This window comes from Amphimedon queenslandica, unplaced genomic scaffold, assembly GCF_000090795.2.
Source record: "Amphimedon queenslandica unplaced genomic scaffold, v1.1 AMPQUscaffold_13506, whole genome shotgun sequence".
Classification (NCBI taxonomy): domain Eukaryota; kingdom Metazoa; phylum Porifera; class Demospongiae; order Haplosclerida; family Niphatidae; genus Amphimedon; species Amphimedon queenslandica.
The window spans coordinates 155,322-181,428 of NW_003546258.1; the positions used below are offsets into that span (position 1 = coordinate 155,322).

A 26,107-nucleotide genomic window follows, 5' to 3' on the forward strand; every position below is an offset into this window, starting at 1 on the left:
TACTGACATAATCCAATGAAGATCATTAATGATTGTGATTATCAATACTGGCATTATATGGAGACACAATGACACCAAAACGAGACACATGATTCATTTAAGTTCTACTAATAATAATTTATTATTGCGTATGTGTGTAGGGTGTATACTTCTGTGTATGCTACCACAGCTAATCTAATAACACTTCAGACCTTTAATGTATCAGTATTCCTCACAAAATACCTTATTAAGGCAGACTAAAGATGCTCAGTATGTGCTAATGATGTCATGGTGATACAGTGGAAGAGAGAGAGAGATGTTTTTCCTCTTGTTCTGGTTGGCTTAGTGTTGGGTGTAAAGGGAGTGGATGTGTTTGGCACAATTTCCGAGTATTTTAAAGTGTACAGACTATAAAATATCACAAGAATTTAATGATTGATAATAATACATGTCTAATTATAATAATAATACATTTCATAATAAAATAACTTATAATACAGAAAGAGGGAGAGTATATCATGTATCAGTTAGATTTGAGGAGGTCGTTTGATTCATACTGATGTTTCTTTAGAGTTTAGCAATACACTGTTCCTTGATGATGTACTTAGTTTGTGAGATCTTGCTGAGTGTGATGATAATACACTACTTATGCTGTTAGATCTTGAGGGGACACTAGGCTCTTCTGATAGCTTCATTATCATACTATCACTGTCTTCAAACCCAGGCCCAATGTAATAAGAGGAGACAGAGAGACGGTAGGATTGTGGCAGTGAGCAGTACTCCTGATCTTTGTTTTGTCTGTCAACTTTAGAAGACAACAATAATCTGGATGTTTTTGGCACTTTCTCCAACTGACCTGTAGCCGAGCTAATTTGGAGTATCATCGAAGAGCTGTCATTTGAGTTAATCGATGCTTTATCCCAACAGAATAAACCTGTATCGGACGCGTCCAACCTGCTTGATGGGGTTCTGTTGTGCGGGGAAGAAGGAGTAGACGAGTGACGATTTGGTAATGTATAGTAAAGACCAGTTGGGGAAGAAACTTTGGGGGATTTTGAATTCTTTGGCGAAAAGAGTACCTTTGGACTTGAGTTCTCTGGAGATACTTGCTGGAAAGACGAAGGACTTACTTGAAGTTCGTCAGACGAACTCTCCCCTCCTCTCTCAATCTCTCCATCAACTCCCTCGATGAAAGACATTGCGCTGTCTCTGTCTGGTATTGTTGGTAACCTGTTGCTCATTCCTTTCCTTGTTAAACTGCTGTTACGTCTAACTATACTAGGAGAATGGGAACCAGCAATACCAGAATTGGTCAGAGAATCGATGGATACAGTATCAGGAGCAGTGCCAGATTTATGGATCAATAAAGGACTGTTATCCACACTTGACATGCTAGCTGAATCTGCCTCTGATATGGCAGTCTCCATTATATTATCAGGAAGCTGGGTTAAACTGTATGAAGCAAGTGATGAGCTTGAATCAAGACTGTGTATACGACGCAAGCTTGAATTGCTACGTTGTTGCTGTTGAGATGCTGCAGAAGCAGTAATGCTAGCTTGTAGTTCATCAAAAGTATCATCAATCCCCCAGGAGAGGCTACTGAGTCTATCTGCTATATCATTCCTCTCTCTTTTCATTAGAGACTACAGGAAAGAAAGAAAAGAATGATTATAAATATAATCTGATGTTAAAATGCTATTTTAATGATAATGCACTTTTAGTAGCTCCACTGCATGCTTACCAGTTGCTCCTTTATATCACAGAGCAACGAGTCCAGCTCTGGTATAGTGTCTGTTCCAGCAGTGGCTCCTGGTGAGCCTCTGGGCCCGCTTTTATGATTTACTTTCACTGGAGATCTGGGTCGATACATATCTTCGACCGAGTATTTCACTTTGCCGGGCACAGCTAGAGTAACCGTGACGTTTTTGTAGCCTTTATTAGCGGAGAGGGAACTGTTGCTTGACTTGTAGCTCCTTCTGTCTAGCGTACTCCTTACAAACTCCTCGTTCTGCTGTAGCTTCTTTGATAGAGCAGCTAAAGGTGGAGGGACGCTGTTGCTGTTCACAGTGTAACTGTATGAATTTGTTCTTCTGTGCATGATTCTTATTATTAGCAGACACCCACGCAACTAAACCGGAAATGAGAAATGAAACCGGAAATGAAATTTTATGAGAGGGTGTGGTTTGATCTAATTAAATTATTCATTGATGTGGGTGTGGTTTTGGTTATTAATAAGTTTATAGTTAATTAAATACAATTATTAGTTTTCCGTATTTCCGTGTAGAAAGTCCTAAAAATTCCCTTTGCACAATAAAATATCATAGACAGTATCTGCATCTATGGCAATAATGACAGTTAATAGACTGCAGGCTAAGCTAAGCACTTAAGAAATAAAAAATAATAATGTATTAAAAATAGCTATTTAGAACTCAGACTTTAATAGTGGAATCAGAGAAGTCAAAATTATAGCCCAGATGCTAAAATATAGTAGAGTATACTGTGACTGTCTGCTGACTATATATGATAGGTTGCAGTGGCATAGTGCCACAACAAAGAAACTGCCTACAACTGACAAAGTTTCAATTGATTTACTTACCTAAATAGACAGGTGATAAAAAGTTGGTCAGTGGAGAGCTGAGATCAATCCTGAAATTATAACAGTAAGTAGTGACAATCTGTACTGAGATATCTGTAGTAGACTATCTGTAGAATAGAGTACAGAGTGTAGAGTAGATCTTGACACTTCTCTCCAATAGCTGGCCACCAGACAATGACAAAGAAACAGGTCCTTTATATATAAGTCTCCTGTCCTGCAGAACTAATTTGCAAATATCCCAGCTGAACTGTTTTCAAAATACTAATCAACACTTAAATACTTTCCCCAGGATTAAGTTAGGGCTTAGTGATCTAATACACCAGCTTAGTGAAGACTGTAGCCAAGAGAAAGCCAAACAACTGAAAGCTACCAGCCAAGAAAAGCTTTATAAAGGAACCTCATACTAGAGTAATAGTATACCACCCAGAACAGGAAAACAGTAGCAATACAGGTATAATGCACACTATGTACTTTCTTATACTGATATATAAACTACGTTACATATACCTTAATATTACAATTATAATATTATTAATTGGCTGCTACTCATTTTGTCTTCAAAGGTAGACACAGATTCCTTTCAAGTGTTACAATGATGACATATGGTTTGCTTGTGGTTAAATACAACTCAAAGAGAGAGGTGTGTGTGTGTGAGTGAGTACAGATAGTTAGATTATATAGGTCAAGTGGCTCAAGCCTTTAATCGGCCTATCAATACAGGTGTCTGTCTATCTATAGCTTATTGTACAAACTGCTAAAATGAGTCACAAAAATAATTTTAAAAACAGTTACAATTTAAGAATTTTAAAGACATTAGTCATACTCATTGACTTTACAATGTATATCCCATTGATATAGTGACTGTACTTTACTCTCATAGAAAGAATTCACACACACACACACACACACACACACAGAGTACAGTCGCACTACATGTACATAACATGCATAACAAAGAGCAGACAGCATTATATTTATATCAATTGAACGCATAGTGACAGACTGATATACAATGTACACAAGCTCCCTTCCATCTGTTCTGATGGTGATTAGATGAGAAAGAATGAAGAATTATTATAAACAGCGTTAACTGAACATGTCAAAACTTGACACAAAGTAAGGAGCTAGTGTAAATGCAATATTAACTCAAAGAAGACTTTAGAATGAAGGTTTGGAATTTACTTAATATTAAAAAACAATAAATTAATGATAGTTCTAATAGCAGACAATAAACACAAAGGATATTGCAGTTCTCTTTATCTCTATTAAAAATTAAAGAACAAGGCTGAATGAAATAAAATGTAACAAAATATTGTTATTGAGAGAAATAAAACAAGAATGCAATTGATTAAAACATGAGAAAGTACAAGAATTACAATCATTGATACACACGGTAAACATGTACACATACATAATGGATGATGTACATGTACAGGCCTAATCCTGTTGGTCTTCTGACATGATGATTAGATGTGATATTGAATGAGCAGCTGGAGATGATTGTTCACTGAAATGAAGTGGTTGGTTTATGATACACTGTTTCATGTGGCATGCGTCATCAATGAGAGAACAACCAATAATGAACAACTCCAACTAAAAGAGAGAGAGAGAGACAAAGAGAGACAAAGAGAGATAATTAGAATAATAGTAAGTGGGTAGATGTTTGTCATTTGGGGTTGCTATGAGTTGGTGGATTTCAAGACTATACAATAACAAGGCGTTTACCACACCTTGAAATATACTAACAATATACTAATAGTATACTAATAATATACTAACAAAACCTATAGGCAGGATGAAGAGTATTGGGTTCAACCTTTTGGCTAATACACATTACACTTCCTTCCATTTCTCCTTCCCCAATTCTTATCATAACACACAAGAGATAAAATAATCAAAGAAGGAAACCAAAAAGGGAAATTCACTCTATCTAATGACACGTACCGAACCTTTCAATATCCACCCACACACACACTCACCATTACCTTATACAATGTACATGTACCCCAAGCAGCTGCCATACATGTACTTACTTGTATTGTCACTTTGACATTAGACACATCAAGTGTGTCGCCTAAACTTAATTTAATCACCAGTGGGGCCAGCAACTGGACCGTTCCCTTCTTGTTAACTGGGCTAGTAAAAGCAACAGGTGAATCAGTAGGCACTAGTAGAGAGGGAGGGAACACACTTAATTCAATATAATCAGATTATCATTATTGTACATACAAGGTATTAACTGCCAGATGGATCCATCGTTAAGCTCATATCCTGTCTGGAGCTCAAAGGTCAAACTAATCTCAAGGTCACCTTTTGGAGGGACGCTAAGGGGACTCAGGGTTACCATGGATACAAAACGAGGGTTAGTTATGGGCGTGTAAGATGAGCTGCAGTCAGTGTCTTCAGCATTAGCGGTACTGTCCTGGGAGAGGCGGAGTTTAACCTAATAATAATAATAATAATAACTATTAAATACATAGGACTTTGACTTGTGAGTTTTATTTGTAATAATATTAATACAAGTACTGCAAATCATGGATGCTAATATTAGTAATGTACATGTACATGTACGTGTGAACAAAATTGACACATAAAAGTATCAAATGCACTTCTATAGCAAAATTAAGTGCCACTGTGCCACTAAAGTATGCCAATATAACTTTGATGTATGTACATGTACATGTACGTGTGTTATGGTGGGGTCTCTCCTGTTTATAATTAGTGATGACAGGAACGATAATAACAAGAAAGGTAATCTAATAAACGCTTATTAAGATTGATTAGATAAAATACAAAACATTTAATAAACACAGTGATTACGGTCAACATAAACAACTCAGAAACTAGTACAGAAACTTAGGTTACAAACCTCAGAAATTTCTGAGGAAAACCATACTATTTGGCTCTAAAAACACCACAGTAGTGTGGCTAATGTTTAACAAGTTATGGCTGCTTGAAAATATGCCAATTATGAATGCACATGCACAGTACATGTAGTTCTGATAGACAAAATACTATTAATTACCTGAGACACTTTCTTCTCTTTTAAATCCAGTATTCTTATAGCATGATTATTAGTATCAGCAACATAGAGTGTATCGCCCTCTTGACTCATACACAGTCCAGCTGGCTCTGAGAATTGGGCCACCTCAAAAGAACCATCGACCAAACCAGGAGACCCTGTACCAGCCAAAGTACTGCATACTTTAGTCTTAGGATTGACCACTTTAATCTGAGAGAGAGAGAGAGAAAGAAGTAATTTTTCATAATGATATGAATCTTTCCATACTTTATGATTGAAGGAATCTGCAATGTATAACAACTGATTGGTATCATCCCAAGCCACACCCATTGGATGCTGGAGCTTAACATCACGTCCTTTCCCATCAACATCTCCATAAGCAAACAAATCCTAAAACAACAACAACAATAATAATAATAATAGTTATTATAACTACACACCATTGGGTCTAAAGCTCCTCCCACTACAGCTTTGACCCCGCCCCCTTCATTAAGAGACACAGAGCGAATTGTACTGCTCTCACTGTCGGCCACATAAAGAATAGAACCATCTAAAAATAGTAACAAATGATACTAAAAATAGAATCATAATTAATCTGCATATAAGACCTTTTGTTAAACTAAGGCCCGAGGGTTGAGCCAATGCTGCCTTATAAGGAAATGAATTATTTTTATTTGCTTCTTCTCCAGATCCAACCATCCTAACAACAGAGCCACGCCCATACTCCACCCTAATTAATTAATTATTCATGAGTAATGAATAATTATTGTTTTAATTACTTTTTGAAGAGTTGAGCATTATTTAGAAAATACGCCCAAAGTTGATGAGTACCAGCCATTGCAATGTAAATGATTGAGCAATCTATGAATAAATAATTAAACCACACCCACTAGTTATTAGTGTTGTGTACCGCTATTGATGGCAAGGTCCCAGGGTGAGCTGATTTCTTGTTCCTTTCCAACTTTCCCACCCTCTTTGTCATTTCCTTGGTAGCCAGTCCCAGCCACTGTGAGAACAAAATCATCAGACAATGAAATCTAACAAAGGAGATTTTAATAGTAAGAATTCTCCATTTTAAATTGCTAATAACTCAAAAATTACTTGTCGAAAACACGTCAAAATTTGTACATAGCATAAGGACATCAATATGTATTAGAAAATGTAATAAAAATTTGGGGTGATTTCGGAGCCATTTTTTGGAAAAAACCATGGACTATAGCCTTGGGTATTTTTCAGAATTTTGATGTTTTCTTAAAATGGCTGTAACTTGAAAAATTGAAGTCGGAATCACTTCAAACTTGCTACATAGCTTAAGGACATCAATATGTATCAGAAAATGTAATAAAAACTTGGGGTGATTTCGGAGCCATTTTTTAGAAAAAACCATGGACTATAGCCTTGAGTATTTTTCAGAATTTCGGCAATTTCTTAAAATGGCTGTAACTTGAAAAACTGAAGTCGAAATCAGCTCAAACTTGCTACACAGCTTAAGGACATCAATATGTATCAGAAAATGTAATAAAAATTTGGGGTGATTTCGGAGCCATTTTTTGGAAAAAACCATGGACTATAGCCTTGGGTATTTTTCAGAATTTTGATGTTTTCTTAAAATGGCTGTAACTTGAAAAATTGAAGTCGGAATCACTTCAAACTTGCTACATAGCTTAAGGACATCAATATGTATCAGAAAATGTAATAAAAATTTGGGGTGATTTCGGAGCCATTTTTTGGAAAAAACCATGGACTATAGCCTTGGGTATTTTTCAGAATTTTGATGTTTTCTTAAAATGGCTGTAACTTGAAAAATTGAAGTCGGAATCACTTCAAACTTGCTACATAGCTTAAGGACATCAATATGTATCAGAAAATGTAATAAAAACTTGGGGTGATTTCGGAGCCATTTTTTAGAAAAAACCATGGACTATAGCCTTGAGTATTTTTCAGAATTTCGGCAATTTCTTAAAATGGCTGTAACTTGAAAAACTGAAGTCGAAATCAGCTCAAACTTGCTACACAGCTTAAGGACATCAATATGTATCAGAAAATGTAATAAAAATTTGGGGTGATTTCGGAGCCATTTTTTGGAAAAAACCATGGACTATAGCCTTGGGTATTTTTCAGAATCTTGACGTTTTCTTAAAATGGCCGTAACTTAAAAAATTGAAGTCAGAATCAGCTCAAACTTTCCACATAGTTCAATATGAATAAGAAAATTAAAAAAAATTTCAGGCGTTTTTTGTTGCTAAATGTTTTAATGCTAATCAATTAAATATTACCTTTCTAATTAAATGATTTTCTGTATCAGCAACATAAACACACTCCTCGCATATCACCAATCCTTGGGGACAATTAAACTCTGCCTCCTTGCCCCGCCCATCCTTAAAACCAGGAGAACCAGATCCATAAACCTGTTTGACGAGGCCAGTGACAGCATCAACAACCAATACACGATGATTCGACGAATCAGATATGCACAATAGCTCCGAAACTCCGCCTCTTTTAAAAGAAACCAGTTTTCCCGGAAAGCTCAAAATACTCTCCTCCACTTTGTCTTTCTCCAGAGCCACGCCCACAGACACGCCCCTCAAAACTCCACTGGATTTATAATAACGAAGAGCAGTACTCACAAATAGCTCCATCTCCATATAATGCCCCTCTCCGATAATATAATAAATTAATTTGTTTCCTGGCCCAATTAGAACGACAGTGGGCCAACACGAGATACCGAGTTTCTCCCAAAGGATGATATTAACATCATTGAGTACTGGATGGTGTATATCATAGCGAAGTATGGCGTTTAATAAATTGGAGTCTCCCTTCTCATTGGGGAACTTTGGTGAGTGCACACCTACCACCAATAGGCCTTCATTGTGGCTGAATTTGGATTCAAGTTTAGCTAAATCAGGCAGCAAGTGGAGACAATTGATACAGCAGTACGTGAAGAAGTCAAGGAGGATCAGGTTCCCTTCTAACTGGCCAGAAGAGAAGGAGAGAGGCTTGCCACCTGTGTTAAACCAATTCCCATCAGAAGGAAATTCTGGGTCAATGTTGAAACGGCTGTCTGTCTCCAGTGCTTTTAAATGACTCAATATAGCGTCTTCCTTTACTGACTGGCTCCCATCTCCCCGTAGGATAGAGCTGAGGCCGCCAATAGTCTTCTGTACCACAGGAAGTTGTAGAGAACCAGTCGCCATTTACAGAGACGAAGCCTTTTGAGAATAGGCGTGACTGCGATAATGCAGCTCACGTGTTTGCACGTGTCCCCTTATTAAAAAATTAATCAATCAATAATAATAATCAATGACTACAAAATGAAGCAACTAAAAATAATGGAATATAGCAACTAAAAGGAGAACTACAAAGTCTAAAAGTCATTAACCAAGCGTTTGAAAAAAAAGGAAAATTATATTTGTGATGGCAAAAAGTCTTAGTTCTATATTTAGAATGGCAGGATACGATCCAACAGATATTGAGCCAAGAAATTCTAGAAAAAAAAAAAAACAAAAATAATATCTTATGCTCACGACCAACTAAGAACATATTAAAATATCATTACTAGTTAATTAACTATTATTAAAATCAACTGATTATTTTTAATAGTTAATAAACTATTATTAAGACTATATAACTAACCGGGGCTGTGTATATGAATATAACCAGCATTATGATGGTCAATACCAAAATTATACCAAATATTATGTGCCACTTGTAGTACTTCCACACAATATGCTTAAATGTCTTCAGTGGAGATGTGAGCCAAAAAAATGAGGTTTCCGGACGTCTGAAAAAAAAAAACGATATGATAACCTATCTAGTCTACTAATAATTTATTTTTAACATTATTATTATTATTATTATTATTATTATTTATTATTATTATTAATTGGATGATTAATATGTTACTGGCTCACTTTGGTTCCAAAAGTACCGGATTCAAGTTGGGCTCGTCACGAGCTTTAGCAGCTGGTCTGATCTGTGACTCTTCTAACGTAACTATCTCCATCTCTAACTCAACTTTACCCTGCAAGAATGGTCAATAAATTGAATACCAGCAATTAAATAAAACAAAATAAAATAATTAAATAAAGCAAGTACATTATGGTACATGTAATGAAAAGAGGTAGTGGTCTTACTGATAGTGTCCTCTCTCCTTCCTCTTCGCTGTACATTGGCCACCAACCCTTCACTCTCTTCCTTTCAAACAAATTGTCAAGTTTAACTTCCCGCCCTGGCTCAGGTAGCTGCTCTAGAGAACACTCCTCTGCACTCTTGGCACTTTGGGGGAGAGCAGCAAGATGGAAATCAACAGTACCTGAGAGAGAAAGGGGAAGGAATAAAAAACATGAAAACAAGAGTGAGAAAGATAGATCGAGAAAGAAAGACGGAAAGAGAGTTAGAGGAGAGTTGAGATGTACCGATAAAATCATCAGGAGAGAAAAGGTCGTTATCCCAAACTTGCAAAGTCAGACGAGGTGGCAAATGCATCTCAGTCTTATCAAGACTGTAAAAATGTTCCTACAAAAAAAAAAACAAAAAAATATAAACATTCTTTTCTCCTTCTCTTTCCTTCTTTACCTTCTTCTGTATGACCATGGTTTCCTCAGCTGTTAGATACTTAAACGGGAACACAAACCTCCAGTTAAAGTTTCCCTCTCCATCCATTGATCTGTAATGAACGTCAGTCTTCTGAGTCTCGTCTTCCCCACGCAACCACCTACCAATACACAACAGGTCACCTGACAATCACGTGACACTACTATGCCCTACCCTTTAATGTATATATCAGACATTGCTTCACCAGTAGCCACCGAGACCTCATCAAGAATGACGTCTTTCGTATTATAGACACAAATCCTCAGGATGTAAGGCTCGGGTTTACGAGGAGCAATATCAACAGGTTGAGGAGGAGACGAGGACTTAGGGAATATATCCACCCACATGTGTAGAGCACCCTATGAAAGGAGAGTGCCTATATATGTACATGTACATGTGATGCTACTAACTTGTGATATTCCAGGATACATTGGATTGTAGAGGGTCCTTTTCTCAATGTGTTCAGGGACAATGTTCTGCTGGCGTAAAATATGGAGTGCTAGTCGCTGCTCAGGAAGACCAACATCAGAATGCAAGGGCTTCATATTTTCTAGTTTAAAAAATAAATAGTAAAATAAAATGATTAAAATGTCAATATGTACATGTACTACATCTCTCTCTCTCTCTCCCCCCCCTCTCTCTTACCAAATTGGTCCAGTGTGTATGTGGTTCCATTAAACAACACTTCTTCTGTTCCCATCCAAACCGGCTCAGGGAATCGCTGGGTCTTACAATACCAACTGAGAATATCCTTTGGTAGCTCATAGTCACGCCAGCGGTTGGGGCCACGCCTACAAAAAATGGGTGTGGCTTAAACGAAACAAGATAAATACATGTATGTATATTTTGCAAAATATTTGGAAAATGGCTGCATGGTGATGCAACCACTGAAAAAATCAAGAAATTTTCAAATTTCACATCCATGGAAAAAAGTCCTTGTTCTTACTTGGAAAATGTTTCTGGTAGGCCGCAGATAGCTCTGTGCTGGGTCAAGAACCTGTTCTCAAGATCAATGGTCGTTTCTCCGATCAAATCATTAGCGGAGGTCCTGTCATAGTCCATGACCTTTATCTCAAGGGTGTGGTCGAGTGGGAGGGTTGCTGGTAGCTCGTACATGCGACCAAATAAAGGATTGAGATTATTAGGAATGTAATTATCAACATCACTGAGTTTGTGCTTTCCAATGGCCAGTTTAATGAATGGATCAGACTATCAACATGAAAAATATGAAGTTATTAATGTACATAATAATAATAATAATAATAATAAATTAATTAAATTTATTTTATTTACTTTTCCATTTGGATCTTGAGGCTGAAGGTCAATACCCTACAAAAAAACAAACAAATCTATAGCCCCTCCCCTTTCTCCGCCCACTTACCCTAACGATGTAAACCCTAACAATAACTTTAACTGGTTTTGAAGCCGGGATATGACTCAGGATTTTAGGCGGTTCAGGAGATCCATCGTCAGGAAGTGGGTAAACTTTAACGGAGCCTTTAAACTTCCCGACACATTGACCCTCGGGGTCATCAGGGTCACGCCCACCTTTACCACGATAAAGGTGAAACGTTTGAGCAAGATCGTTAAAATTGTTATAGGCATCTTCCAGCTCTCCTTCAATTACCTGGTGGGCGTGGTCAAAATTAATGAGTGGGTGTGACCAATTAATTAATTAGTTACTTAATTACCTTCATCAAATCGTGTCCTTCATCAAGGTACTCTTGCTGTGTTCTCTTCTCGTCTTTTATTGAAGCATAATATTTCGACCACCAGTCAAACTTGACGTCTTTCTTGTTGTCAGGGTCAGTCTATAAGAGAGAGAAGAGGTTAAAAGGCCAGGAGAGAGGGAAAAGGAGAGAGGGAAAGAAGAGAGGGAGAAAGAGGAGAGGGAGAAAGAGGAGAGGGAGAAAGAGGAGAGGGAGAAAGAGGAGAGGGAGAAAGAGGAGAGGGAAAGAGGAGAAAGAGAGAGGCTATGGTTCACTCACATCAAGCACATCTCCTTCCTTTTCAAGAGCTATAGCAACATCTTCACCTCCTTCACCAGGCATAGCAACCATGCCTTAAAATGAAAGGGAGAGAGAGAGTTACATGTTTATTTAGTGAAAGTGCTATGATTACATTTAGTTACATGTACAATCTACACATTATAAGTTACTGGAAAGACTAAGAGCCTTCTAGTATTTGCAGTGCCGTTATCAAATGTGACCATAATTGACAAAAGGTACCTTATGGCAGATTTTAAAATTCATCATTATGATGAAAAATATCAACTTGTGGGTGCTCTATTAGACAAATATTGTTCCTAAAAGCTACATAGTAACTTTTTGCATCCTCTGGAGTAATTTCATGATAAATGGAGTTCAGGAAGTTAGATTTTTAAGGCTATAAGGACCAATTTTCCTATCCGTCATAAGGTACCTTTTGTCAATTATGGTCACAAATACAATATACATATACATACATGTATAAGATTAAATGTAAATTTACATTAAATACACGTACCTGTACCTTCAGAAGATGTGGGGTCCCTACCAGCTACTAGTGAGCCAGGGGACGGGTCAACGTGGAAGTCCTCAAGAGTTTTAATAACGTGACATCCGACCATTGGCAGCTGCCCAAATGCCCTCTTATCATAGACTTTGATGTTAAATGGAGGAGCATACATCTCTTCTTTAGGCAAAAGCTACATTGTACATATACATGTAATTAAAATACAGCATTAACAATAACATGTAACATGTACATACATGTATACATGTACATGTACATGTATGTACATAAGAGGATTTGGAGAGAAGAAAGCTAGTGTACGTATTTTACTTACAACATCCATGGATATGACAGGCTCAGGGAAGTTAGGATTCTTCTTAGTGTCTTTAATGTGAGTCGTCTTCACAACATTACCTCCACACTCTAACTCAACCAGCGGGGATGTAACCTGGAGCAATCTAAACCTCTTCATGTCTCGTACACCCCAACACAACACCTAATGGAGGGAGAAAGAGAACAGTTACAATGTACATATACATATTAAATATATTGAATACTTCAATTCTAGTTTTCTGTAGGGTTGGTCTGATACCACTAGGTACAAGGAAGTGACCCTCATCAGAAGTTGGTGGAGCAAAAGGCAAATCAACACGATCATTATCCTGAGAGAAAGAGGAGAAGGTGAGTTAAACATGCATGTACATGTACTAGCTGATTATTACCCAGAATAGCTCAAAGGCTGCAAGGAGGTCCCCAGCATACTGCCCGTACCTCTTGACTTCAAACCATTGGAGCCTGGCACCAGCATCATCATTAGATAGTTTAACCGTGGGGATACACTCTACCGTACCAAGATACTCATCTTTACCCTATAGAGTTTGAAAAAAGCATATGCTATAGCTACATGTGTACATGTATATGTATGTGACATCATAAAATGCATGTTCATGTACATTGTATCTACATGTATATTATGGGTTTAAGAAATAAAAAAATGGGAGAGAGAGAGAGAGAGATTATGTACAATGTACATACTATGGTGTCCTTGTCAAATAATTCAACTATTATCTTTGGCGGACATTCTTGGAAGACCTTTGGACTCCCAAACATCCTGATGCCGTCAAAAATCCTAGTCTCGTCCCAAGTTGGACACAAAGACTCTGGAACATATCTCGTGGTCTGACTGTATCTATCAAACGATATGATACAATAAGGGTCTAGAGAAAAAGGACAGAAATATAATTAAAGAGATGTGAAACTGATACTTAAATACCTGATAGACCAGATTTGTCGCTGGCATAAAGATCTCTTGCTTGATATATGTATGCACGCAAATGATATTTATAAGGATCTGGAAACAATAATAATAATAATAATAAACAATAATAATGTGAAAAGAAATATACATGCATATAAATAATGATAAACAACAACAACAACAAACCTTTAAAGGTCACAAACATTCTCGGTGCCTGCTGTTTCCTAGTGTCCTCCTCTTCATCGTCGCTGTCATCATCCTTCTACAAACCACGCCCATTAATAAAACCACGCCCATTCCCCCCACCCATACAATTACCTTCTTCTTCTTCTTTTTCTTTTCGTCTCCCTTGAAATAGAATATTGGAGGTTTCCCAGGATCAGTTGCTATCATTTTACGAAGCCAACGCCTTCTTCTGGCAAGGTCCAATTTATGATCAGTGCTGTGGTACGTAGCGTTGTGGAACCGAGCGTATTCATAACCTTCCTTTATCTGGGCCTCTTTCTTTTTCTATTAAAAAAAAGCAATAATAAATAAATATTTTTCAAACACAAATACATGTACATGTAGGTTGGTAAATATAAGTACAGTAGATCTTGGCTTCCTTCTTTAGTTCTCTACTTCTCTTCCTTTACCTTTTTCTTGGCTACAATCGAAGCGTCCAGTATTCTTGTACGAGTCCTGACCCAGCGCCTCCTCCTCGTGTGGTGATGGTTCCGTTCGAAAGGATTCCAAGCACCCATCTCTGGCTCCAGGCAATACTCCCAACCTATAGTGTGACATTAATTAGAATAGTGTGACATTAATTAGAATAGCATGACTTTAATTAGAATAGTGTGACATTAATTAGAATAGTGTGACATTAATTAGAATAGTGTAACATTGATTAGAATAGTATGATGTTAATTAGAATAGTGTGACATTAATTAGAATAGCTAACCCTCTTCATCGCAAGCTCTGTTGGTGTCCACCTGCCATTCAGTGGACCAGGACCAGCCCTCAGGGAGCTCAACGTCATCACGAGTTAGTTTCTTCTTGTTCTTACCATCCTCCTCTATAAACTCATCACCATGCTACAGGGAGAAGAGAGAGTACACGTACATGTAGCTTATATTGTACATGAAATAATTAAGGAATAAATGTTATAAATGTACATGTATGCTGACATTGAGAGTATTGGAAAAAAACCAATTTATATACATGCATGTACATGTACATTAGCAAAGTAAAACCAGCCAATTACATTTAATTAAAATGTATAAAAATTGTCAAAATTGTTGATATAAGATTCGCCAAATATGCTACAGATAGACAGCCCCCTAGGTATTCTTCTTGTCAATACTAATACACAGCATAAGCTTCAAACACTCACCACATTGAACCATGAAGACTGTGACATATCAGCTGGCCAACTAGAGAAAGGTCGTCTAGTCTGATGCTCATAAATATCTTCGGCCCATTCATTGAGTCCCTCGTCAGGTTCATAGGCAATACTCAACTCCGGCTTCACCTCCCACTCCCCGTCCCATTTCCAACCAACAGGTGGTGGCTCAAACGCTTCCATAGGCTGGACTATCTTTCCTTTAGCGTCAGACCAATTGGGTCTCATTAGGGCTGTGGTGCCCCATCTACCAAGGAAGAATGCCTATGGGGGAGGAGAGAAAACAATAATATAACTAGTACTCTGCGTGTGTGTGCTGATGAGTATTACGTTGTTCTCGTAAGTCTCTGCAAATACAGCTACTTCACCTCCTGGAGCTGATCTGGCCCATTCACTCTGATGCTGTTCAAGTCCTAACCAAATCAGAACACGAAGGAGGGCCCCAGGTGGATTAGTTCCCTCCAAATCTGACTCCTTCTCAACTGCTGGTGGCTATACGGGTAGACAATAACAATATCAGGAATCAATGAATCAGAGATCAGAATCAATAAATTGTTAATCAATGAATCAATAATTATATCAAGAAATCACTGATCAGAATCAATGAATCAGTGATCGGTATATTGTTACCTTGAGCCTGAGGTTGATGATCTTTCCACACTTGATTCCTCTTTCTTTAGCTTTTTCTAAATACATGAGTTGACTGGACGGTATCCTTGCAAAGGCGACCCTCTTGTTCCCAGAGAGCATCCAAACAATAACATCAGGAATACAGTTTTGAGGCTACGTATACATGTACAACGCATTTAATAAAAAATAAAGTAAATTTCTCTCTCTCTAGCTCTCTCCCTCCCTCCCTCCCTCTCTCTCTCTCCCTTTCTTTCTCTCTCTCTCTCTCTCTCTCACCTCTACAGCAATGTTCTTGAGTCTTGAATGAAACTCTTCCACCAAGTCCATGACAGGTTGTAGCGTGAGGTTTTCGACCGGAGTCCCCTCGGGGGTTGTCAACAACTGCTTAGCTTCTCCTAGCATTAAACCCTGAGAGACAAAAGAGATGGCGGAATCATATAGAATGAAATTATATGAAAGATATCAAAGAATTATATATTATACATTTACATGTATGTAGAAGAGATGGTGGACAACTTACAAGCTCTTCTAAACGTGACTTGTGCCTGTATTTGTCAAGCTGTGTAAAACCAGTAGGAGGAAGATCAGGAATTCCGTGCCTTTGAAAAAAAAAAAACAAAATTATCACAATTATCACCATGAATTAGTATCATTAAATATCAGTGTTATTAGTTACACGTGTACATTGTATCTCAGTATAACTCACTCGATGTCTTCCAGTGCATCTTGTAGTGCAGTCAGTAAGATGTCCCTACACTCATTGTGGTCGTACTTCTCATGTGTCATCTTAATCTGGACTTGTTGCAAGCCATTATTCTAAATAATAATGATAATAATAATAAATAATAATAATAGTAATATAATAATAATAATAATAATAATAATAAATAATAATAATAGTGATATAATAATAATAATAATAAATTTAAAAAAATATATATTAATAAATAATACAATAATAATAAGGTAAAATTATGTATCAGAATGCATGTACAATTGTCTTCATACATTCATCAGTGACAAGTGAAATTTGGCCAACGACCCTGTACTATAGTACAAGGGACTTTGGTCCAATTTTTGAGTAACTTTAAAAATTCGTAAAAAATCTAATTTTAATCAGAATCAGCTCAAACTTGCTACACAACATAAGAAGATGTATATGCATCAGAAAATGTAATAAAAATTGAGAATTCTCTCCTAGTCATTTTTGGTGAAATTTGGCCAATGACCCTGTACTATAGTACAGGGACTTTGACCCAATTTTTGAGCAACTTTAAAAATTCATTAAAAATCTAGTTTTAATCAGAATCAGCTTAAACTTTCTACACAACATAAGAACATGTACGTGTATATGCATTAAAAAATGCAATAAAAATTGAGAATTCTCTCCTAGTCATTTTTGGTGAAATTTGGCCAACGACCCTGTACTATTATAGTACAGGGACTTTGGCCTAATTTTTGAGTAGCTTAAAAAAATTCGTAAAAAATCTAATTTTAATCGGAATCAGCTCACACTTGCTACACATCATAAGTACATGTATATGCATCAGAAAATGTAATAAAAATTGAGAATTCTCTCCTAGTCACTTTTGGCAAAATTTGGCCAACGACCCTGTACTATAGTACAGGGACTTTGGCCCAATTTTTGAGTAACTTTAAAAATTCGTAAAAAATCCAAATTTAATCGGAATCAGCTCAAACTTGCTACACATCATAAGAACATGTATATGCATCAGAAAATTTAATAAAAATTGAGAATTCTCTCCTAGTCATTTTTGGCAAAATTTGGCCAACGACCCTGTACTATAGTACAGGGACTTTGACCCAATTTTTGAGTAAGCTAAAAAATTCGTAAAAAATCTAATTTTAATCGAAATCAGCTCAAACTTGCTATACATCATAAGAACATGTATATGCATCAGAAAATGTAATAAAAATTGAAAATTTTTTTCCTAGTCATTTTTGGCAAAATTTGGCCAACGACCCTGCACTATAGTACAGGGACTTTGACCCAATTTTTGAGTAACTTTGGATACTGTATCATTAAGTGCATTAATTATACAACAAAAATGCCTTCTCTCTCCTTCTCTCTCTCCCACACACACACACACCAGTTTATCGGCAATATGTAACAAAATATTTTGTGTTGCAATCCTGAACGAAACGTCCTCCCACTGGCTGTCAATGACCACACAGGGCTTCTGCTGGGTCCATGGCAAATAATAATACGCATTCCCGTCATAAACAGGATTAGAGGGAGGAGTCGTTGAGGCTTGAGCGGGGACATTCTCGTCCAGCTTGTTACCATAATTACCTACGATTAGAGAGAAAGGATTAAGTACACATAATCTGCCTAGATGTACATGTACATGTACAGTGTAGCCTTAAGGCCTTTCTACACTTGAACCAGTTCCAGAAGTCGGCTCATCAATGCACTTTGAATGCGCATCAAGTGATTCCACACTATCATCAGGATCATGTATATTTTGATAGCATTTCCGTCCAGCTGCCATTGGTTATCTATTGAATGAGCATTCAAACCACATATGGAGGTGGTTTGGCTTAATGCGCATTGAAGTCAATGCGCATCAGGTGTGGAATGACTGGAACCGGTTCCAAATCAGTTCAATGCGCATTAGAAGTGCTAGTGTAGAAAGGCCTTGAATATAAGAAAGACTTGTGGACAAAAATGTCTGTTATACAGAGGTGTCCTTTATAAGGAGGTTATTTTATACAGTAAGGAATATAATTGGTACACTAGGTGCTGTCCGTTAAATGGAGGTGTACGCTATAGAGAGTGTCATTCAACATAGGCTGTACTGTATCACACTTCAAGCTGTTTACACCTAAGGTGTGATACATGCACATGTAGATACCGAGACGAATTTCTACCACAATAATAAACAGCAAGTAGCAGCTGTGTAGCAACACTTGTACGGTAACAAGCGATTTACATGTACATGTACTTAATTAACCTCAAGGCCCTGTACCTACATGAACCTAATGTCATCACATGATTGCATGGTTATACATTAAAGAGAATGGTAGAAGAGGAAACACTTACAAGACACAATAATCACATGCTAATCTATCACTATCACAAACAGACAGAATAGCTAAAAAAGATGGACACTATAGCTGTGTACTTGTAAAAATACATTCAGTTGTTTGTGATTCAATTTATCTGTACATGTACTTTAAAATTATACATGCATATAGATATACATGTGTACATGTACATGTACATGCTACATGTATCTCTCTCTTTTTCCATTACCTATAGACACTTCAAATTCAACAGGTGAATCTGCTGGTTTTATCATTGTGGCTGAGAAAAATGCTGCAAATAGTTTGTACTTTCTTCTTCTCAAAAACGGCTAAAATAAATTAAATCCGTGACTAAAAGCACCCCCCATTAAAGGATTTACCGTCAATTTGTTGATGTCGACAATTTTGATGTCTTCGTAGCGCTGAGCTGGCTGCTTGCCGATCTCCATGTTGAGTTCAACCATGACACGGCCTCTGTAAGCCACGCCATCAATCTAATGAATAATTAATGAGGTACATGAAGATAGTGCAACTTTTTAATGTTCATAAATAATTTGTAGTTGGAAATCAGTTACATAAAGCATGCATACGTGATTCAATAATCTACATGTACATGTACATGCATCAGAAATTAGTTACAATGAAAGTTTTTAATCTTTTATACTCAGAGCCAGTTTGATTGACTCCACACAATATAATGGCAAAAGATAGCAGAAAACTTTGATTTGTGAAAATTAAATTTATGATTTTGAGCAGATCAGAGAAAGTTTCCAGCTATACTGCACTTACTAACCTTTCCCTTGTTGAGGTAGTCAAACTTGTCCGGCAAGTCAGTGAATTCTCTTGGAGACCCATAAACGTTAAGAAAACACGGACCAAATGTAGGAAGAAAACCTTAAAAAGAAGAAATTAGGATGAGAAAAAGAGAGGATTACAATTATAATGTGTGTTACATGCGGCCTGTTGCCTACCATTGTCACCAGGAGCTGATATTTCTGTGAGGTTAAGAAAGCACGTGCCAATGAAATCATCTTTATTCAACTTGTCACTAAAAGAGAGAGAGAGAGAGAGAGAGAGAGAGAGAGAGAGAGAGAGAGAGAGAGAGTTAGGTAGAGTGGGTGGTGAAATTATGGTATGTAAATTGTAAATCCAATAAAAGAATTTAAAATATTTTCACGGATTATAGGCCACTAATCAAAACAGTCTTTAAAGTACGGGCCAGGAGGGGCACCACGTAATAATAAACAAATAGAACTTCAAAAAAATTATTAATAACATTACTATCACAGCGATGATAAAATAATAATTATGAGATATAATAAGATATTGCAACAAATCAATTTTAGTGTATCATATAACTCACTAGTCCTTCAATTGAAATTTGATTCTCTCGCACATTGACGGAAACTAGAAAAACACAAATTAAAAAAATACATGTACATGTACAATTGTACATGTACATGAAATATATATCACAAAAAGGGAGAATAGCTTTTCAAATTTAAAAACCAACTCTTTTTAGTGGGATTGATTTTTATTACAGTTTCAATAGTCATTGCAAAGGAATCATGCATGAATTTTCAAATTTAAATTTCAAATTACAAAAATAAATTAAGTTCTCCTTAATCTCCATATGCACAATGACCAATAAATAGATCCTCATAAATAGATCGCAGCTACAGTACATGTACAGTGTACCTATTACTCAATCCTTACCCTAATGGCGAGATTAACTTGTGTGTTCCATTCAGGATCCTGCTCATTCATGATAGCCTTAGTCCTTCCTTTGTGACCAGCAAAGTTGACAGTGCAATACGGATCAACGAGCTCCTTTTGAACGGTACCAACCTTGAGGAACTTTTTGACACCCTCGAAATACCCAGGATCCATCTGAGGCATGTCCTCCGCTCGATAGATGCGACAATACAGGACACCGGATTGGAGCCTCACGCCGGATGGGCGGAGCAAGTTACTATGGTAACAAATGACATGGGCATTAATTAGAAGTGCAATCTTACGCCTCGATATCGACGGAGTCCTGGCTGATGGTGGAGGGAGAGGGCTTGGGGTCGTCACCAGGGCCAATGATATTGATAGAGAACTTTAGGTAGCCTTTAGGGCCAGCGGAAGGGTCATCAGGATCAGTTAGTAAGAGCCACTTGTGAATAAAACAGTGCTCTGGGGTAAGGAGAGACTATACATCATACATGTACATGCATATACATGTCGGTTAACAACATGTACAAGTATTTAATTCCTTTTTTAAAAACTCACCTGGTTCATCGTAAACCATTCCAATGTCAAATTTGAACGATCCAATTAAAGACTCCAGGAGCAACACTTTAGCATTGAGGACCTTTATCTCACATATCTTGTCAAACAGTTCAGCTGGCCTCTCGTTAAAATTAAAATAAAGCATCTACGAGAGAGAGAGAGAGAGAGAGAGAGAGAGAGATTGCTCCAGTCCTTTAAAAGGTTATAATTACTTCATCAAAGAAAGGATTATTAGTTCCTTTTCTTGAGCTGGTTCCCTTAATCTGTTGTCCACAAGCTACCTTAACTACAGGGTTCAACCCTCCACCTTGTAGCTTTCGAGCCTCAATTACATGCACACGAACCTAAAATACAGTATATTTCAGTATACTCCAGTATATTCCAGTGTACTTCAGTATACCTGAAAGTCCATTGGCTTATTTGACAGTTTTGCTCGAGCAGCTCTCCTCTTTGCTTTCTTCCTCCTAAAAAAAAAGAGCCACACCCACAGAATATCATTAATTAGTAGGAGTCAGGCCAGCTTACGCTTCCACAGTTCCAGCTCCAACAGAATCAGGATCAATGGCGGTCACACCAGGCTCACCCCCTCCTGCTTCCTCTCCTTCCCCTACAACATGTACATGTTTTTATACATGTACATGTACATCCCACTTACCTCCTTCTCCACCAATATCTCCACCGTCGCCATCGCCACCACCACCAGCATCAAAATCTTCGTCTTCATCTTCTCCATCACCTCCTCCTCCTCCTCCTCCAGCAGTTGCTCCTCCTCCTCCTCCTCCTCCCCCACCCCCTCCTCCTGTGTCTGGGGCAGTATATGATATCGTCAAACTAATCGTTGACTATAAAGAAATGAACAAGGTTAAGCGGTAAATAGATTTTGGAAAGCTAATCTAGCTACATGTGTACAATAGGCTAAATATGAGAGAGCAAAAGCTAAAAATGGGAGATTACAGACCAAATATGGAATACCAAAAGTCTCAGAAACTCCTTGATCTAACATTAGTGATTATGAAATAGCCTGCAGGTACACGTACATGTATTTGCTACGCATGAAGTCTGACTTTTAAAGTCATAATAATACATAACAAAACCACCACAGGGCGACAAATACTAATAACAAACAACTGACAAAAGAGCCACAAGATGGGACCTTGTGTCTGAGGTTGAGGACCTTCAAGGCATACAATACAATTTCAAAGACCCTGGAACAAACCACTAACAAACATCACAGCAAACCGTACATGTACATGTATAAACAAATACATGTACATGTACATGTGTACGTGTCTCACTTGAAAACACATACATGTACACATACATATCATTCACAAGACATTATGGCCTTGACAACAGCACCTTTACACATACATGTACATGTACATGCATGTATACCTTCAACCTTAGCACCATAAACCTAAACTCCAAACTTCTCTACATGTACATGTACATGTACGATACATATACACATCATACAGCACTGTGCATGCTGGTGCTATTTGGTTACCAGACCAAAGACCTTTTAGAAATTAAAAGAAGCCTCGTAAGATTGACACACCTAAATAAATTAATCAAGTCCTTAATATTGTTACAGGCACATCATAAACGTGACGGACCACAATGAAGAGAAAGAACAGGTGGAGAATATGTGACACCATATGCATTATATGGTGCCATTATGGTGCCGGAAATCCTAAAAGTTTTCCTCGATCTCTCTCATGTGTGCTAAAACTAATACCATTATTATATATTGGAGCGTAACTCAATTAGATAATACTGTAATGGGTCGTGTAATAATAGCGGAGAAATACCACATGAGAGAGTCGGCATTAAAATAATAAAAAAGGATGTATCACGAACTGGGAGCTGACAGCATACGTGTACAAGAGTGGGTTGTGCTAATTTGTACCTTTCATCATTTAATGATTATAAAATTCAAAGAGAGAGAGAGGAGGAGGAGGGATAATTCAAAAGACATTAACACGTTTATGTACACCTGCTGGTAAATTATCTTTTCCTCTCCAGCTCCCTCTCATATTGACCGCTTGGACTTCTCTCATACACCCACTCTCTCTCTCTCTCTCTCTCTCTCTCTCTCTCTCTCTCTCTCTCTCTGGCTCTCTCTCTCTCTCTCTCTCTCTCCCCCTCTCTCAACAACACAAAATAAAAGAATATCATTAATAAGGTTTACATGTACCTGTTACACGCATAGAGTCAAAACAGGACATATGGTCATAGAAACTATACACAACAAAACACACAAACAAAGGGAAAAGGCTCTATAGCAACAATTGTACATAGTATGTAGTCACTTTGAATGACACAAAGTAGTGTACATGTTAGCAAGCGTCTTATTTAATGTAAACAGTCATCTGGACTGCATAGCTATGAGCACATGTTTGCAAAATAGCAGTCAATCAATGAAGTATCAATATTTAGGGATCCAATAAACACAAGTTTGAACTGACAGACAAATAAGATCATGTCACAACAACTAAAATAATCAAATATAAGAGGCAGTTTTGTCCATATGGTCTAGACACAGATAATGAAATAATTAATGAAAATACAAAATAATAAACATTGACATTAGGTAACGCTAAATATTTGTATGTACACACACACACACACACAATTGTAGTGATGAACCGAGACTGTCGCTAGACAAAGGTTAAAGTTTAAACATGGTCATATTTAGTCAAAATAATATCAAAAAGGATTTACGCAGGGTAAATTTAAATGTGTGCGCTTAAACTTTGCAATTTTAATTTAAAGTCCAGACAATATACATTAGATAATAGCAATGTTAATCATTAATAATAATAATTAATAATAATAATTAACTTTTTTGTTGTAGACAGCTTGGCTGCATACGGCGTATGAAACATATAAATGCAATAAAAATTGTGAGCCAATTTTGATGAAAAATTGGCTAACTTTTCTATGATACATGACACTGATGCTAACATACAAAGCACATGTACATGTACACGTACATGTACATGTATCTACATGTACATTGTCAATTATGTACCCACAGAGATATACTATACATCACATAACGTTGTTTGGATGATTAAGTTAAAATATTTCTCGTAATAAAGCAATTACAATAAGTGAAGCACCAAGCATGAAATACATGTCATTATACCGTGGGCATGTAACCATACCAAATACTACCACAGAATCCTCTCACTTAATTACAATAGTTCCATTTCACGGATATAATGTACATGTACATGTACATGTATGTACATTCTTTATAATTAAAAAATGTACAAAACATACCCCTGAAACTACACGTCATATGTATACATGTACATGTACATACAGTTTAAATGCAAAAATACTTATTATTTATAATTGCTATACAGTATAACATACCTTGAGGACATCTCCTTTCTTTCCCTTTAATGTCAAGGTTGGACTAGCTGATCCTTTACTGATAACTTCACGCATACTGAACTCAGTTCTAGCCATTAGCCTGTAGTGAGAGAGAGAGAGAGAGAGAGAGAGGGAGAGAGGGAGGGAGAGAGAGAGGGAAGGAGAGAGGGGGGAGAGGAAGAAAGAGGGAGGGAGAGAAAGGGGGAGAGAGAGGAGAGAGGGGAGGGAGAGAGAGAGAGAGAGAGGAGGTGAGCAAGGTAGCAAATGTACATGTACATGTATGTAAGTTAACAAAAGTATTCTATTCATATCTAAAAGTGAAAGTACAAATTACTAGCAAATGAAAAACAAATAATGATCATCATAACCAGGGTTTCCAAGAAAGCATGCTAAGCGAGCTAAAGAGCATGTTTCATGAGCTGACAAGCTTTAAAATACAATAGATGGCTTTGGAGTAACTTTGTACATGTATATGCATGCTTTGTCTACTATGATCCACAATACACGAACATTTGCAACAGCCAAGAAATGTACTATACGTACGTGGTAATGTACTCATCCATGCAATAAACAACAATAAAAATCCAATCATATTGAAAATAACACTCATTCCAAACAATGACAGCTAGCCAACTACGTGTAATATCAATGCAATACCAGTAACAACAGTAAGCATAATAATTTACAATAATTTTGACTGTCAATTTGTAAAGTGTACATGCGTGTACCAAAGAGAAAGAGAAAGAGGCCATGTAGTGTATAAGTTAGTTTTAGGTGCTGTACATGTACATGTATTGTATTGCTGGAATCAATTTTGTGCATGAAATTAAAACCATATTAAATGTCCATGCATTCATTATTATCCACATGAATTTCCAATTGCATTATTTCCACCTGCCAAGTATATATTACTTGTTCTTTCCAAGCTTTTCGTAATCATAAATGTCAATTTGGATCACTTCCGAAGGTGATGGAGCAACCGATAACGGCCATTCTAAAGTCTGGAGAGAGAGAGAGAGGGAGGAGAAAGGGAGAGGTGGGGCAAAATGTTAAATAAAACTAATTGATTCGTGCAAGGTCGCACCTCATCCCAAACAGGGTCTAAGTTGTTATCGATGGACTTTGTCTTTTGCTTGACTCCTGCAAATGATTTTTTAAGTGACATAAAAATGGCTGGATTTCTAGTACCTTGGAAAATGAGGACAGCCATTGGATCACTCTTGCTGAATCTCTCCAAGTTTGGAAGAGAAGAAGCAGACTTCACTACCACAGTAAGAGACATGTTGTATTGTGTCGTTCTTCTCTACCACCCCAAAACACCTCCAGTCCAATCTCGAGCTCAGCTCAGGGCAGGTATTCACGTGACTAGTTAAGAAACTATTAATTAATTAAACTATTGTTATTAATTAAAGACTAGGCGTGGTGGCCATAATCATGAATAATAATTAA

At 37.2% G+C, this 26,107-nt stretch overlaps 3 protein-coding genes across 5 annotated transcripts; all 3 read right to left on the reverse strand.

Moving 5' to 3' along the window:
* Positions 1-347: 347 nt before the first annotated feature.
* Positions 348-2,925, reverse strand: LOC109593755 (uncharacterized). 2 transcript variants are annotated; one of them, XM_020008801.1, is made up of 4 exons: positions 2,576-2,925; positions 1,721-2,107; positions 836-1,622; positions 348-784 (listed from the first exon to the last, which is right to left on the reverse strand). In XM_020008801.1, exons 2-4 carry the CDS (start codon positions 2,075-2,077, stop codon positions 531-533), a joined length of 1,398 nt encoding a protein of 465 aa, XP_019864360.1. In that variant the 5' UTR covers positions 2,078-2,107; positions 2,576-2,925; the 3' UTR covers positions 348-530. The 2 variants fall into 2 exon arrangements, with proteins under 2 accessions (XP_019864360.1, XP_019864359.1); XM_020008800.1 differs by having other exon boundaries at positions 348-1,622; positions 2,576-2,924.
* Positions 2,926-3,718: 793 nt separating this feature from the next.
* LOC100636777 (NHL repeat-containing protein 2-like) lies at positions 3,719-8,823 on the reverse strand. Its single transcript, XM_003383877.2, has 10 exons — positions 7,874-8,823; positions 6,508-6,634; positions 6,377-6,458; positions 6,206-6,327; positions 6,038-6,147; positions 5,865-5,987; positions 5,601-5,807; positions 4,805-5,018; positions 4,609-4,742; positions 3,719-4,168 (listed from the first exon to the last, which is right to left on the reverse strand). Exons 1-10 carry the CDS (start codon positions 8,789-8,791, stop codon positions 4,013-4,015), a joined length of 2,193 nt encoding a protein of 730 aa, XP_003383925.1. The 5' UTR covers positions 8,792-8,823; the 3' UTR covers positions 3,719-4,012.
* Positions 8,824-8,873: 50 nt separating this feature from the next.
* LOC100636903 (myoferlin-like) lies at positions 8,874-26,022 on the reverse strand. 2 transcript variants are annotated; one of them, XM_020008803.1, is made up of 47 exons: positions 25,847-26,022; positions 25,743-25,798; positions 25,571-25,659; positions 24,659-24,758; positions 21,930-22,116; positions 21,800-21,881; positions 21,675-21,738; positions 21,487-21,618; positions 21,275-21,419; positions 21,019-21,178; positions 20,717-20,972; positions 20,364-20,407; positions 19,972-20,048; positions 19,794-19,894; positions 19,381-19,494; positions 19,230-19,329; positions 18,064-18,266; positions 16,659-16,768; positions 16,473-16,551; positions 16,229-16,360; positions 15,953-16,105; positions 15,653-15,814; positions 15,314-15,586; positions 14,882-15,014; positions 14,577-14,710; positions 14,260-14,451; positions 14,128-14,203; positions 13,957-14,034; positions 13,719-13,900; positions 13,406-13,552; positions 13,241-13,345; positions 13,018-13,179; positions 12,702-12,876; positions 12,179-12,252; positions 11,882-12,001; positions 11,572-11,817; positions 11,484-11,519; positions 11,137-11,399; positions 10,836-10,981; positions 10,601-10,740; positions 10,365-10,549; positions 10,173-10,311; positions 10,013-10,112; positions 9,731-9,909; positions 9,509-9,618; positions 9,231-9,378; positions 8,874-9,081 (listed from the first exon to the last, which is right to left on the reverse strand). In XM_020008803.1, the coding sequence occupies exons 1-47, from the start codon at positions 25,938-25,940 to the stop codon at positions 9,037-9,039; spliced, it is 6,228 nt and encodes a 2,075-aa protein (XP_019864362.1). In that variant the 5' UTR covers positions 25,941-26,022; the 3' UTR covers positions 8,874-9,036. The 2 variants fall into 2 exon arrangements, with proteins under 2 accessions (XP_019864362.1, XP_019864361.1); XM_020008802.1 differs by having other exon boundaries at positions 12,696-12,876.
* Positions 26,023-26,107: the final 85 nt, after the last annotated feature.

Bases quoted from the DNA above. Each gene is read 5' to 3' on its own strand.
- LOC109593755 (XM_020008800.1), bottom strand. From the start codon at position 2,077: ATGCACAGAAGAACAAATTCATACAGTTACACTGTGAACAGCAACAGC. The intron at 1,623-1,720 runs GTAAGCATGCAG...TCTTTCCTGTAG, and splicing joins GTGATATAAAGGAGCAACTG to TCTCTAATGAAAAGAGAGAG.
- LOC100636777 (XM_003383877.2), bottom strand. From the start codon at position 8,791: ATGGCGACTGGTTCTCTACAACTTCCTGTGGTACAGAAGACTATTGGC. The intron at 6,328-6,376 runs GTAATTAAAACA...TTAATTAATTAG, and splicing joins AATGCTCAACTCTTCAAAAA to GGTGGAGTATGGGCGTGGCT. The intron at 5,988-6,037 runs GTGTGTAGTTAT...TTGTTGTTTTAG, and splicing joins GAGGAGCTTTAGACCCAATG to GATTTGTTTGCTTATGGAGA.
- LOC100636903 (XM_020008802.1), bottom strand. From the start codon at position 25,940: ATGTCTCTTACTGTGGTAGTGAAGTCTGCTTCTTCTCTTCCAAACTTG. The intron at 9,910-10,012 runs GTACATCTCAAC...TTTCTCTCTCAG, and splicing joins CTCTCCTGATGATTTTATCG to GTACTGTTGATTTCCATCTT. The intron at 9,619-9,730 runs GTAAGACCACTA...CCATTCTTGCAG, and splicing joins AAGGAGAGAGGACACTATCA to GGTAAAGTTGAGTTAGAGAT.